Raw genomic sequence first — 13,956 nt, 5'->3', positions numbered from 1 at the left:
TCTGTTGCAGTCTTCCTCATCTTCACTGTTTCTCCAGGGAGTTCTCCAGAAGCTAAGCTGGCTGCCTGGCGTCTGCACCTGCCCCGGTCCCTCTCCCCAGCCTTGTCACTACTGCTCTGAATGGCAGGCCCCATCTGACAGCCGCTGTGTACTGGCCCAAACTCATATCTGTTCTTAGCATGGCACAAAAGGTCGCAGATAGCTTGGGCCTGGGCCAGGGTCTCCTCCTCACCCTCAGCTCTATTCCATGCCACCCTGAGCCTTCTATACAAGGGCTAGTCGTTCTTCAAACATGCCAAGCACTTGCTGTGTCCTGGGGGCTTTCTCATGTCATTTCCTCTCCTGAATGTGTCCGTGCTTCTAGGGGAGGCTGCATGCAGGGTTAGGACTCAGCTGCCACCTGCCCTGGGCAGATAAGGCTGGCCTTGGGAGCCAGGTGTGGCATATGGTCCTTCACTAGTCTCTCAAGCCGCCGTTAGAGGTTCTCAAAGGTGCTTCCGTGTTAGTCACCCAAGTACTTCTATGAACTAGAAATAAGTGTCACTTGAAGGAAAACTAAGGGAAATGACACAGGTCTTCCCAATATTCCCACCCACAGGACATTTAGACACTGTTTTTGACAGGTGATGCTCAATTTAACATCAAATTGAAACAATTCTATCTGATATTGGCAAGGGGTGTGTGTGTGTGTGTGTGTGTGTGTGTGTGTGTGAGAGAGAGAGAGAGAGAGAGAGAGAGAGAGAGAGAGAGAGAGAGACCGAGACCCAAATAGTGCTGAGTGGCAAGCCTGCAGCCTCCAGTACCCTGGGTTTTCTGGTTTAATGTAGCAAGCTGCTTTATGAGATCTGCAGCCACTTGAAATATGATTTACTACATGTAAAAAGTTTCAGATGGATAATGAAGATTCAGGATTGAGACTCACAGTGTAGTGTAGTCAATTTTCCTGCTGTTGCGCTCCAGTACATCTCTGCCATTGAAATGAATAATTTATTATAATTTATTTCAACCCTGCAAAATAAAACTGTTTTCCTTGTGATATGTGCTATAGCATTCAGAATAGACACATTGCATGCAGTACTCTCAATTAATTAATCCTGAAGTTTCATTCTTACTTGACCTTCTCATAAGCTAGGAGACTGGCAGGTAATTCTTTCCCCAATAAGCCATGATTAAAATGAATGTTTTGAGAAGTAGGGACAAAGTTGGTAATGGAGAAAATTGAAAGAACAGCGGTGCTGGGTTGTGTTTTTCCTTAGATTTTACATTCAATGCAAGAGTTTTTAAATATTCTAGACAATTCATCACTTAGAGCAAAAGCGTCCCTTATCTTTCTGTGAGGGGCCTGAGGAGGGCACTGTTTGTTTCTGTGTGAGCAAGTGCTACTCATTTGTGACCAAAGCTAGTTGACCTCACTGAGCCTGAGGTGACTTTAAAGCACTTTCCCCCAATTTCAGATCCAAGCTAACGCTGTGTGAAGGCCAAGTAGACAGGACTCCCGGATAGCCTCCGGGGAGCCGGGCCACCCATAATTGATTGAAGACTTGTTCTTCAGATAGGAGGCTCACCTCATCTCATATTTCATCCAATTGTTTTTCATTTTAAATGCTAAATACTTCAATTACGAGACTGCAAAAATAGTATCAGCATGTAGAGATTGCTTGATATGTACAGATATTTTAAATTTAATGTAACTTAGGTGATGGGCCTCAGTTAATCTGGAGGGGCAGAAAAATATAATGAAATATGTGCGTATTTATCCACTCTGTTCGTTTTTCATAACATCTACTAATATCACAAAGGAAGATGGCAGACGAAGGAACAATTGATTCTCCTTCCCTAAAGACGTCTAGTATCTAATTTGAGCAGGATCACATTTCAATATCTGCTGTGCATGTGGCCTCGGAACAGCACTCAGTAATGACAGAAACTCCCTTCCTCCAGCACACTGAAAGCCTGGAAGCATATCCACCTTCAGCTGTGTTCTGTCTCCCTGACCTGAACCTCTGACTGGGACAGGTGCTCTGGAGAACTGCTGTGGAGACAGGGAGATGTCGCTACTTTCTCAAATCCTATGCGTTATTCAGGCGGGTGTGTGGGGTGGGGTGCTTCGCTTTGTTTCATTTTGTTTATTATTTGTGTTACTGGTAAGGTCCGTCTTCCTCTCCTCTCTCACTGGCCTTCTGAAAGGCTGGTGCATTCCCCAGGCGCAGGGTAGCTCTTAAGAGTTGGCTGCATTTATTATTAGTTGTTCCTCAGAACACCACTAGGGCATTACCCTAGTCAGGACAGTGTGGCTCGGCTGGGGTGTGGATTAACACACAAAGCAGCCTGTCCGCCACTGGACACTGGCTTGTCTTTTTCAGTCTCCCTTCAGCCATCGAGGGCTAGGCACAGGGCTGCTCTCTGCACACTCACTCCGTGCCCTGGCCTCGTTAGCCCTCCTTTGTGTTAATCAGAGGATAAAGCCTGTTTTCCACTTGCCTCACTAGCAAGGGGCCAGGGGCAGGGAGGAAAGCGCTGGAGTTCCCTGAGTAGACTGAGGATCTACTGAGTCTACTCAGGACCAGCACACGTCCTCTCGGGACTGGTTTTTCTGTGGAATTCAAATGGGGACAAAATGGGAATCTTAGTTATGTTTTGTTTTGTTTCGTCTATTTCTTACAGCTTTACAGAATATGTGTTAGTTACAGTATTCAGCATGCTCATGTGCTAGCCATGAAAACACTTACTTTATAGGAAATATTATAACCCAGAGAAAATTAGCCTAATGTACTGATTTCTATGGTGTTAATTTAAATTAAGATACTCTCAGTGGGAGGAGAATCATTATTTTCCATGAAATGTTCAGTGTATCAATTTCCAGAGATATTCCTAAGTTTGCTATTTGTTCACTTTCACAGTCTGTGAATATATTAACTAAATTTGTAAACATTTTGGGTGGGAAGCAGAAAGATTTGCTGAAAACGTTTCAGAAGCCATGCCCTGGATTTTAACCACGGGACTTCAACATCTACATGACTCAGCAACCAGAAGCCACTAGAGCAGACAAGGGTGACATGTCCAGGAGGCCACTGAGGGTGGAAGAGTGAGTCTTTCCTGTCAGTCTTTAGAAGTCTGCAGGAAGAACCAGTCACTGCCAGGTGCTCTGAGCCTCAGAACAGCCTGAGGGGTGGTGGCCACAGGCTGGCACTGTGAATTCAGGCAGACCTTTGCACATGACCTGAATTAGCCTTTACATCCTAGCAGCACCTTGACCAAGTGAATTCCCTGGGACCTCAGGCCCTTAGTGTATACAAGTGCAAGATGGCTAATGCTCTCCCCAGGGTTAGTTGAGAATAGAGACATGCAAGTGCCTGGCAGTGTGCTGAGCGCCCAGCAGACTCCATAAACGATGGCGAGAAAGCTCACCAGGCACTGCGTACTACGGGGTAAAAATGGTGATGCCTCAGACTTTGGCCTCTGTGACCTGAAACCCCAGCCACAGCCCTTCCTGGGATCTCCTGGCTTAGGGTTCAGTATGTTTTCAAAAACAAGATCCTTGGAAGTGAACTGTCTGTTATAGTTTAGATGTTTAACCATTTCATGTGTTAGCCATAAATTAAGGCCACAAGTTCAGTTTTCTGTGTAGTGCTCTTCACTTTAATTGACACTCACTGTCTTAGCAGGAAAGTGCCCAGCCCAGCGTAAGCTAGCACTTGACTTGTTTTACCTCAGCAAACAGTAGAGCAGGAGCAGCAAGCAGGAGAGTGTCTCTTCAGTGACTGCTTCGTGGCCCAGAGGGATTGGGGGGAATCTGCTCTGCTCTATACTTGTGACTCAGGCCCTTGTCAGGGTATAGACAGAGATCACACATCCTCACTTCTCCTTCTGGGCCATACATTTGTAATTTTGTGCTTAAATGTGTTTACATGATTGCAACAGAGCACTGTTCAAATCCATGCTAATACCGCAGAGAAGCAAATGCAGTGCTTTCTGGCCTTCTTCCTGCTCAGGGTTATTTCTACAACTACAACCCTACATGAAGTTAGATAACTTTGAGGAGACCATAGTAATCTCCCTCACCTCTCTAAGCAAGATGTGAGTTGGTATTCTTCCTTGAGCCATTCAATTCCATTAGCTTACACCAGAGGGAAGCTACAGTTTCAGTATGGGAACATTATGTTTAAGGCATAGTATGTGGCAAACACAATCCAGATGTTTGGTTGTACATAGGAAATCATTTCTCACAGCATCCCTGTCACAGTCCCTACTTTATATCTGAGGACATAAAGGCAAATGCCATGGGTTAAACAGCAGGGCCAGACTTGGGCTCAGTTCTGAGTCTAATGCCTGTGCTACCACATCATTGAACAAAATTCCAGCCAAAATCTGTAAGGAGGAACCAAGTGAGGAATGAGGAATCAAATGAAGTCATGTAGAGTATGATTTTCCTAAGTAGACAGCTCCCCTTCCAAGGTAATCCCATCCCTGCTTTGGCAAAACGGCTGCTTGGATAACATCAGTGGGTACGTGTATGGTTTGGAGTATAGGCCCTGGCAAATGCAGCCAAAGTGCATTTAAAACGGCCTTCCACCCATCCCTGTAGCAATGTGGGGAGGGAGTAGACCTTGGAGAACTAGATACCAGCTACTGTACCAAGTATTCATGGCACCTAGTGACAGGATGTGGGCTGGTGGGTGCAGAGCCAAGACTGTTCCTTTCAGTGTTGACTCATGGTGTCCTTGACCTCAGAGACCACCCATCAAACCTCACACTGCCTGCAAGGGAAAGGGGCTGTGCTTCAGCAACGCGCCCAGTATTCCCCCATTGGTGGGGAAGAGAACTGAGATGCCAGAGAAATTCGCCCCATTGATTGGACTGTTTTACCACCGCTCTAAGATTATTAGAAAAAATAATTCTGGAAATTGGCTGCCACGTCAATGCCATTTAAGAAGATTACTAGGCCGGGCGGTGGTGGCGCACGCCTTTAATCCCAGCACTCGGGAGGCAGAGCCAGGCGGATCTCTGTGAGTTCGAGGCCAGCCTGGGCTACCAAGTGAGTCCCAGGAAAGGCGCAAAGCTACACAGAGAAACCCTGTCTCGAAAAACCAAAAAAAAAAAAAAAAAAAAAAAAAAGAAGATTACTAGGTACTTTATGTATTTCCAGAAAAGTAAAAAAGAAAAAAAATCATCCATTTTTGCCAACTTTATTTTTAGAAAAGTATTTTATTCAAACATCTCCTTACTTATTACAGACATAAATACATGCATTCAGACAAATGAATACACGAGAGGACCGTATAAAGTAATTGGCACATCACTCCAGGATGCTTTGTCAGTTACTGGAAGAATTTGGTGCCTCTAACTTTAATCTTCTCCATGAAAATATCCATTCTGCTTCAGATTGTGAAGCCCATAATATTTTAGACTGTCTCCGTGGATCTGTTAGTTTTGCTTGTCAATTTAATTTGTGCTCTATGACTTTGGGTGGCTTGCTAGATTGTTCATGGGAACTTGTAATCTACAAAGGATGCCCAGCATGGAGTTCTAGCCTGGAGTTCAGCATGCCAGGCATGGAGTTCTAGCCCCTCCGGAGAGCCTGGACGTGCAGTGTTTGTGTTTCTATATAGATTGGCAGATTTCGTTTGTAACCAGCCTGATCTTTGTGATGGTGGAGGGGATGGCGGCTGGCAGAGCTGCAGAGCTGCACATTACTGTCGGGATGCTGTGCCTGCAGTGTCTATAGCATGTGTGCTTTGCAACAGTCTTCAAACACCACCACATTTAATTCTCAGAGCTTCCTTGGGCTGGATTATTTCCCTCTTCAGAGCTAATGAAAACAGACACAGCAAGAGCAGTTCAGTTACTTGCTGGAGATTATAGGATAAATTAGATCACCAAAAACTTTTGCCAGGGGCAGGGAGATGGCCCAGTAGGTAAGCACTTGTGCAGACACGGGGGCCAGAGCTCAGACCCCTAGCACCTGCATGAATGCGTAAGTGCTGAGTGTGGTGGCCTGCCTGCCTCTAACTCCAGGACTTGGGAGGCAGGCAAGCTGACCAGCCAGATTGGCAGTACCTTCAAGCTGTGGGTTCAGTAATAATGAACTTACTGCTTCAACAAATGATATGGAGAGTTTGAGGAAGATACCCAACTTCACCCTCACATAGTACACATATAAATACTCACGCACACGCATTACACATATATTCTTATGCAAAAAGGAGGTTGCCAAACGATAACACCAAATGCATTCAACGCAAACCAAGTCATCAAAGCCTAGTTGGGGTGGTGTTTGTGGGGCTTGCCGGGTAATTGCCCTTTCATCTGTCCTCCCTGGGCAGGAGAGCTTGAGCTCTGGGAGCAGACAGGCTGCTGCAGTGGAAGAACTGAGCCCACTTCCTGGCATTTGCCTGGACTGGTGTAGTGGCCTTACCCCTGGCCTGTTGTGTCTCCTGGCCAGCACACTCCACATGTCTCCCCTTGGTCACAAGCCCGTCGCTAGCCACCGAGCCTTCAGGATGAAGTCCAGACTCCTCAGCATGGTCTTCCATTCTAGCCACGGGGTCCCTTACTCTTGCCGAGCCCACCATGTCCATTCCCACCTTCCTTTTACCCCTTTGTCTGCTTATGAGGAACCCCTTAGCTGTTACCTGCCCCATGGCACCTCCCTGACTGCCCTTGAACAACTTAGAGACATTCTTTCCCCCTCCACAGGCTGCTGCTCTTTTCCTAGATCTTTTTCCCACTGTTTCTCTCGGTGACTTCCCTAGAAGCTTTGAGGTCCTAGATAAGAAGAGACTGGTAGATGCCTATGTCCTGTTATCTCTTCCATGGGCCTTATAAACTCGGAAGCGAAGAGCCTGGATAAGTATGTACATGTAGCGTTGAGTGAGTAATGAAGAATGGTTTGAAAAACAACATGTTTCCTGAGCTAGCAGGAAACATGCCATTCTGGGGTCACATGGAAAGTGTTTTATTCCACTCAGTGATGAGCTACAGAGAGATGTCCCTTCATAGCATGAACTGTTCAATGAGGTGAGGAGCAGACAGGAAGGTGAGCTGGGCATTTGCGTGGTGCCTAGCGTAGAGCAAAGCATATAAGGCTTGAAAAGCAGAGACTGAACCCCCTGGCTCTGGCCTCTGAATTCTGCTCACCAAGAAGGTTCTCACCAAGCTTTTGGTGGTAGACTCTTCCTCGGGGGAAGAGAGGATTTGCCCAGAGTTTGCATAGCCTTCTAGGCTTCCAGCGTGAGAGCCGACTGTCCAGGAAAAGCCCTCTTGTCATCAGGCAGTGGAAGGGTGGAAGGAGCACATAGGAGGAGTCTGGATTCAAGCAGCTCTAAGCCAAGGGTCCCAATTTTCATGTGACTCTGTCTTCTAGATGATGTCTGTCCTTATGAACACCATTGTCTTTGAAGACTGTCGGAACCAGTGGTCAGTATCCAGGCCTCTCCTGGGGCTCATCCTGCTCAATGAGAAGGTGAGTGTGCTTTCAGGAAGGGCCGCAGGAGGAGGGAGAGGCTCTTAGACACTGAAGACCACAGGATGGGTCTTGACAACCTGGAAGGCCTTTCCCCAAAGGCTGACTCAGGTCTTCTTGAGTTAGCAGAGGCCACAGAGGCCCACACTGCACTGGCTGTGGGGATTGTTTGGCAGTATTTCAAAGTCACTTCACTTCCCTTGCCATTCCAGGGGAATTCTGAGCAACAGTCCTTTTGCCTTCTCCTCCAGCCTCCCTTTATATCTGGGGACCCCAGACACGATCCACAGGAGATGGCAGCAGCAGCCCTTGAGGGATCATGCATAGGGCCAGTATCCTTCATCCGGGGAGCATGCACCTCGGTCTCCTCAGTGTTCTGGCCACCCGACCGCCTCCCAAGCACCCTGGCTTCCTTTGGAACTTGCCCTGGCCTCTCAGCAGTCAGTAGGAACAGTGCATTACTGCTTGGAAGAATGAATTGTCTATACAATAAGATAGTACTGGGAAAAAGACAGTGAGATTAGAGGCAGCCGCATACATTAAAATTCAAACTAAAATCCCAGCCTTGGAAGGAAACTAATAGAAGAAGAAAATATATCAAAAAGAGAAGAGCTGTCTCATCATTCACCTGTGCTGAAGTATCCAATTTTAGCCACATTCAATAGCACTGCCATTCATCTTCCCTCGGTGTTATTGGGATTTAAACCCAAGCTCTATGAAAGAGAGCAGTGCTTTTAAAATGATTGAGAGGGAATAAGGGCAAATTCGGTGTTTAGAAAAAGCTTATGACATCACAATATTATACTTTACTGATGGAGGCAATATTTCATGGTTTAGGATGAAAAACTAATAATTTTCTATTTGGTGTGAGTCACTGCATCATTATAAAAGGGAAAAATAAGTCGTTTTGTGCATTCCCAGTCTTGTTCAGGAAGACATTGTGGTTTAAGTATAATGCCTCTGATATATAGTATTTAAGTATTAGTCTGACTACATATTAATTATGTGTGTTTTTTGATATGAGCTGTTTTAATGTATGATGGAAATTAAATATCATACAGCTTAGACTTGAAGAGATAAACAAATGACTGGCAAGATGTTGTCTTTTGCCGAGAATCGGCTGTTTCCAGTGATTAGGAGCACTGCTCAACATCAGAGCTTATTTTTGTATACAAGACCACAGACCCCAGCAGAAAGAGGTGGGGGGCTGAGCAGTTATTTGTGACCAGGTATGACAGATACTATTCATAGTGCCAGAAAGTGCTTCCAGAACTAAGTAGGCCCCTCTAGTGCCTGCCTCAGCAGAGCAGACCCATGTAACCCAGAAGGACAAAGTTGGAACACAGCCCAGAGCTCTTTGAGAAGTGATTCACTGAAGCCAGGAAAGATGATGAGGCCGAAGGGGAGACCCATGGCTGGGCCTTCAGTCATCCCAAGTGTTCCCTGGGCATTAAGTTAAGTCCTCCTCAGCCTGGGGCCCTTCTTCTTTCAGCCTTCCTGGGACAAGTAGAATTGAGACCCCAGAAGGCCAGGTTCAGTCTCCCACAGAGGAGGCAAAGACTCCATCAGGCTAAGTAGGGCCAATACAGCAGTCACAGGCAAGAGACTCTAAGAGCAGGGGTGATGCAAGGTACACCTAGAAATGCTTCTGCAGCTTAAGTTTTCTCTAAGGATAGAAAGTTCAGTATGGACCTGGATGAAAACCCCTGAGCATCAGTGAGCGCAGGTAGACCCCAGCTGGACTGGTCTCTTGCAAAGGTTTGGAGTTGGGACCTGACCCTGACACTGATCTGTCTCCCAACAGTATTTCAGTGAACTGAGAGCAAGTCTGATAAACAGCCAGCCTCTCCCCAAGCAGGAAGTCGTTGCCCAGTGCTTCAGGAACTTGATGGAAGGAGTGGAACAGAACCTGTCTGTCAAGAACAGAGACAGGTGAGCATTGCCCAGTGGGGCATCTCTAGGGGCATTCAGACTTGCTGAAAATAATCGAATTGTAGTTAGCACAGCTCACAGATTGATGCACCTTTTCCGTTACACCTTGTGATCTTAGACCCAGGTCAGTTCCAGTCACTACATTTTGCTGGGTATTTGCTCATAGATGCCAAGATTTTAAAAATACAGCCTTTGCCCTTAAGCAGTTTATAATCCAACAGGAAAGAAGTGAAAAATAATTAATTGGAAAGAGCAAATGAAGGGGAGCTCACATTGTCCATGGAGTTGAGGAAAGACTTCTGGCCTTTGAACAAGCACAGGCCTCAAGGGTGGACAGACCCCAGTTAAATGTTATCCCTGCATCTGTAAGCTGTGTGACAGAAAAGCAGCCACTTCTCTGCTGCTCTCTTCCACAGTAAGAAGGAGCTGGTGACGCATTGGCTGTAGTGCTTAGACAACAGACTGTCGTAAAGCACGGCTCTTCCTGCTAAGTGTTGGTTTCCTCCTCTGCCTGCCCTTTAAGAGTACCGATGGCGGCCAGGCGGTGGTGGTGCACACCTTTAATCCCAGCACTCGGGAGGCAGAGCCAGGCGGATCTCTGTGAGTTCGAGGCCAGCCTGGACTACCAAGTGAGTTCCAGGAAAGGTGCAAAGCTACACAGAGAAACCCTGCCTCGAAAAACAAAAAGGAAAAAAAAGAGTACCGATGGCATTGGCCAGTGAGATCTAACCAAACTCATCACTATGAATGAATCATTCATTCAGTTTATAAAACTGTAGGCATTTGGAACCCATGGTAAACAAATTGTTCCAAGTCCCTGGCTTCATGGAATTTACATCCTAGAGGATGGGACAGACAGTAGTCACTGATAAGGAAGAAAATGTGCTCAGGGAGAAGCTACCCCGCTGACCTTTCATCAAACACTATAGCATTTGTAGGACACACTGTCAATGTGGCCAGGTATGAGCTGTGGTAATAAAGCAAGGTCAGCTGGGGGTGCAGACACCTTCTCCTGGCCGTTCATTGAAGTCTCAAGTAATCCTCTGCCATCCAGAAAGGGACAAGCTCAGACACTGGAAAGGAAAGGCGGCTGTTGAAGTAGCGTCCCTGAGCTGCTCTGTGCAGGGGTGCAGCCATCCTCTCAGTCTTGTGAAGGAGAGGCCACACAGACCGGCTGTCGTCCACATGCCAGCACTGTGTTGAGACACTTTCAGGCATTGTCTCTTTGCCTTGATCAGAGTCGCTCCTGCATTCCCTCAAGACAGTAGTTATTCACATTAGGTACCATGACAAGTGGTTATTCATTCAGGCTGCCTAACTGGTAGTGGTGAACCAAAATTTGGACCCAGGTGGTCTAACCCAGTGCCTCTTGTTAGGTTTTTTAACAGTGTTATATAGCCTAGGCTGGTCTCAAACTCAATATATAGAAAAGGATCATTTTTTATTATTGCATTTATTTGGGGTTGGGCGTATCAGAGAACAGCTTGGCAGGAGTTGGGTCTCAGAGACCTAACTCAGGTCATCAGGCTTGACAACACCACCGACTCCAAGGATAACTAAATTTCTGATCCTCCATTTCCTAAGTGCTGGGATTACAGGCCACTGTGCCCAGTGTATGTAGTTCTGGGAGTCACACTGCCTAGTACGCAAGTATTCCACCAACTGAGCGTGTGCACACACCCACCCACTGCACGCTTGTACTCTTTTCACCACAATAGTGCCAGCTCGCCTCAGACTGAAACTCATGACCCTCTACCTCTGCTTTCTGACTGCTGGCTTCACAGACTTTCCACACAGCCACCACTTTCCACTGCCGCCTCCTCATTTTCCATTCACTAAATTGGGTTTTAGTGAAGGTTCTAATACCCACCTTTGGGAAGATGAGTAATGATTAAAGTAGTCATATGTAAGCTCAATCTAGTATTTGAGACATAGTGTAAAAAATGTGTTCATGTTTTGGATAGTAGAGCTTCAGATGCTCCCTCTCCCTAAACTGTTGAGAATGGATTTGGTGGGGACTCTTGTTTCAGGGGGTGGGGATGGCGCTGGTAGCAGGAGAGTGGTGGCAAAGTGGGCGCCCAGCTCTGAGGAGCCTCCCTGCAGGAGGGTCCTGGGTCCTGAGCTCCACGGGGCCCTTCCTCCAGCTTTCACATGGCCTGCACCCTCACTGCTTCTCTTCCCACAGGTTCACACAGAACCTCTCCGTCTTCAGAAGAGATGTGGCAGAGGCCCTGCGTAGTGATGGCAGCACTGAACTATGCAGCTTGGACATGATGAGCTGACCCAGCTCCTGAGCACGTTCTGTGTTCCTTTGTCAAGAGACTCTGGAAGGCCTGGGGCCCAGACTGCGATGCTGACCAGCCCAGAAGAGTGTATTTTTCAGAACAAGCAACAAAAGCCCTACATTTTTATAAGTCTGACCTAATTATAAAAATTTATAATAGTGCACATACAGTGTAAATTCAGTATTCAAAGCAGAACATGTTTTCAGTCTTATCTGGGTTCCCACAATGCCGAAAGGTCCAGAAACTATATTTAACCAAAGAACATAATAAACCAGGCTAGCACCTAGTTCATGGCTCTGAGATCAAGGTTGATTTGAAGATTCAGCCCTCAGTGTGGGTCCTGAATTGAGACAAATGCCATTTGAACCTGTTGGATTAGTAGTTTTTACATCTGGAAAATGCCACATTAGGGACTCTGGGCTGTGGGCATTTAGAAGGAGCCTGGGAGTGCTATAAAGCATCCCCAGGACTGCACATAGGCCTCTCTGCCTCAGCAACATCTGATAAAGTTGAGAGACAGTAACACAATTAAACGACTTACAAACAATGTTTGCTCTCCACTGGCATAAATCTGAAGTGGTTCAGTCTGGAAGAATTAAGCTGTGCGGTTGCTGCCTGCAGAGAGATGTCCTTAGGATTCTGGAAGCCCCAGGAAGAAGTTCTGGATGCACCAGTACCTAGCTAGTCCTTTTGACTCCATTTAATTGGAAGAGAAGCTGACGGTGGCATGTAGTGTTGGAAGCAGCCCTGCCTTCTTGGACCACCCAGAGCAGTTCAGGTTCTGGCTGTCGGGTTCCCAGAGGATGGAGTAGCCGCCGTCCATCCTCCACACTCTTAACCACTGTTGGATTGTGACTTCATCCAAACACAGGAAATGAAGGCCTTTACAGTTTGTGACCCGTCATAACTAAGCTATTCATTTGAAACTGCCACTGTGAAACGGGCTTCCTATCTCACTGCTGTCCTCGTGGTTCAGGCTTACAGTAAACACTGTGCCCATTATTTCTGATAAGACATGAAAGCTTGGCCTCCCTGTTGCAGGGAAGAAATCCACAGACTCTTGTTGTAATCTCGTTTCTCAGACTAGTGTTTCTTCAAATGTTTCCTGATAGTTGAGTTTTGCAACAGGCTTGTCATATAAAATTGAGCCACCTAAGTTTATCTCAAAGTGATTGTCTTCCATGTGCAAAAGGGAGTCAGGGGAAATTATGGTCTGGATGAGACTGCTTGTGGTGTTTAATGGCAGATGAGCCTGAACCTTACTCCACCCCACTCCGTTAGGAAATATAACTTCCTAGAGAAGACAAATCCTGTACTTTGAAACATCAGCTTTCAAAGGAGCTTGACAAGAATTTCACTTTGGTTTTTGTTTGGTTTTTAACTTGTTTAGTTTTGGTTTTTTTTTTTGAGACAGAGCCTTGCTGTGTAGCCCAGGCTAGCCTGGAGCATACTGTGACTCTCCTGCTACAGTCTCCTCAGTGAAGTTGACCAGCATGGGCCACAATGCCTGGCATCTTGGATTTGGGGTGTTTGGGGCAGGGTGGTTATAACTGAACTCATTCTACAAAAACTACAAATGCTTATCCCATTCCAGTGCTGTTTCTTCACAAATGCCCAGGGTCTAGAAACACTATACTGTTTGCATTAAAATGTTCACAAGAAGAGGATGGCGCGTTTCCCCTTTCTTTGCCACACAGCCAGGTATCACCTGAGAGTTCCAGCAGGTGGAGAGCCTCTTTCATGCTTGGCCTTAGAAAGCTGCTTTTTGAGACGCAGGGTCCGCCTCTGCCCTTGTGCCTCAGTGGACTTGAATGCTTGACTCACAGAGCACTCTGTAAGCAGCCCACTTGGAGAAGAGTCAGCAAGCATGGACTGCCTACTTACCCACACTACCTCCCTTCTCACTGTGCACATTAGGAAGGAAGGCCCAGAGATGCCTACAGCTACACCTACCCATCTACATCCAGAGTGAGACCCTGCACCGTGTAGTAATTTGAACAGCCCAGAAGAGCCCTCTTGGCTCCCTGGAGTCCCTTCCACTGGCATGACAGCCTACACATACCTTGGGGTTGTGGTCATGGGAACCCCTTCCAAAATGCAAAGCTGGGCTGGCTGATAGCAGCTAACTGAGAAGACCAAATTGTCCAAGTGCCAGTGAAGCTAAGCATCACACTAGAGCAGGATGGTAAGGAAAACTAAAAAGAGTAAATGACCTGTCACACTGCCCAGATGTAGCCAGGCTGGTACTTAGGAAGAAGCACTTGAGAGCCACAAGCA

The 13,956-nt window shown here is 46.7% G+C and overlaps 1 protein-coding gene across 3 annotated transcripts in view; it reads left to right on the top strand.

Annotated features, from left to right (window-relative positions):
* The window catches only part of Ranbp17 (RAN binding protein 17), a 319,336-nt gene extending 305,990 nt beyond the window's left edge, over positions 1–13,346 (top strand). For 2 of the 3 annotated variants that reach the window (XM_052759010.1, XM_052759009.1), the window contains 3 exons: positions 7,364–7,462; positions 9,267–9,394; positions 11,580–13,346. In XM_052759010.1, the coding sequence (XP_052614970.1) occupies positions 7,364–7,462; positions 9,267–9,394; positions 11,580–11,676 (324 nt within the window). In that variant the 3' untranslated portion in view covers positions 11,677–13,346. Of the gene's footprint in view, positions 1–7,363; positions 7,463–9,266; positions 9,395–11,579 lie in introns of those variants that run through there. The other variant, XR_008222563.1, reaches the window with a different exon arrangement.
* The last annotated feature ends 610 nt before the right edge of the window (positions 13,347–13,956 follow it).

Source organism: Peromyscus californicus, unplaced genomic scaffold (genome assembly GCF_007827085.1).
Source record: "Peromyscus californicus insignis strain IS unplaced genomic scaffold, ASM782708v3 Scaffold_3__1_contigs__length_106647218, whole genome shotgun sequence".
Classification (NCBI taxonomy): Eukaryota; Metazoa; Chordata; class Mammalia; order Rodentia; family Cricetidae; genus Peromyscus; species Peromyscus californicus.
The sequence above is the reverse complement of the archived record's forward strand: the minus strand, read 5'-3'. Positions and strand labels throughout refer to the sequence as shown.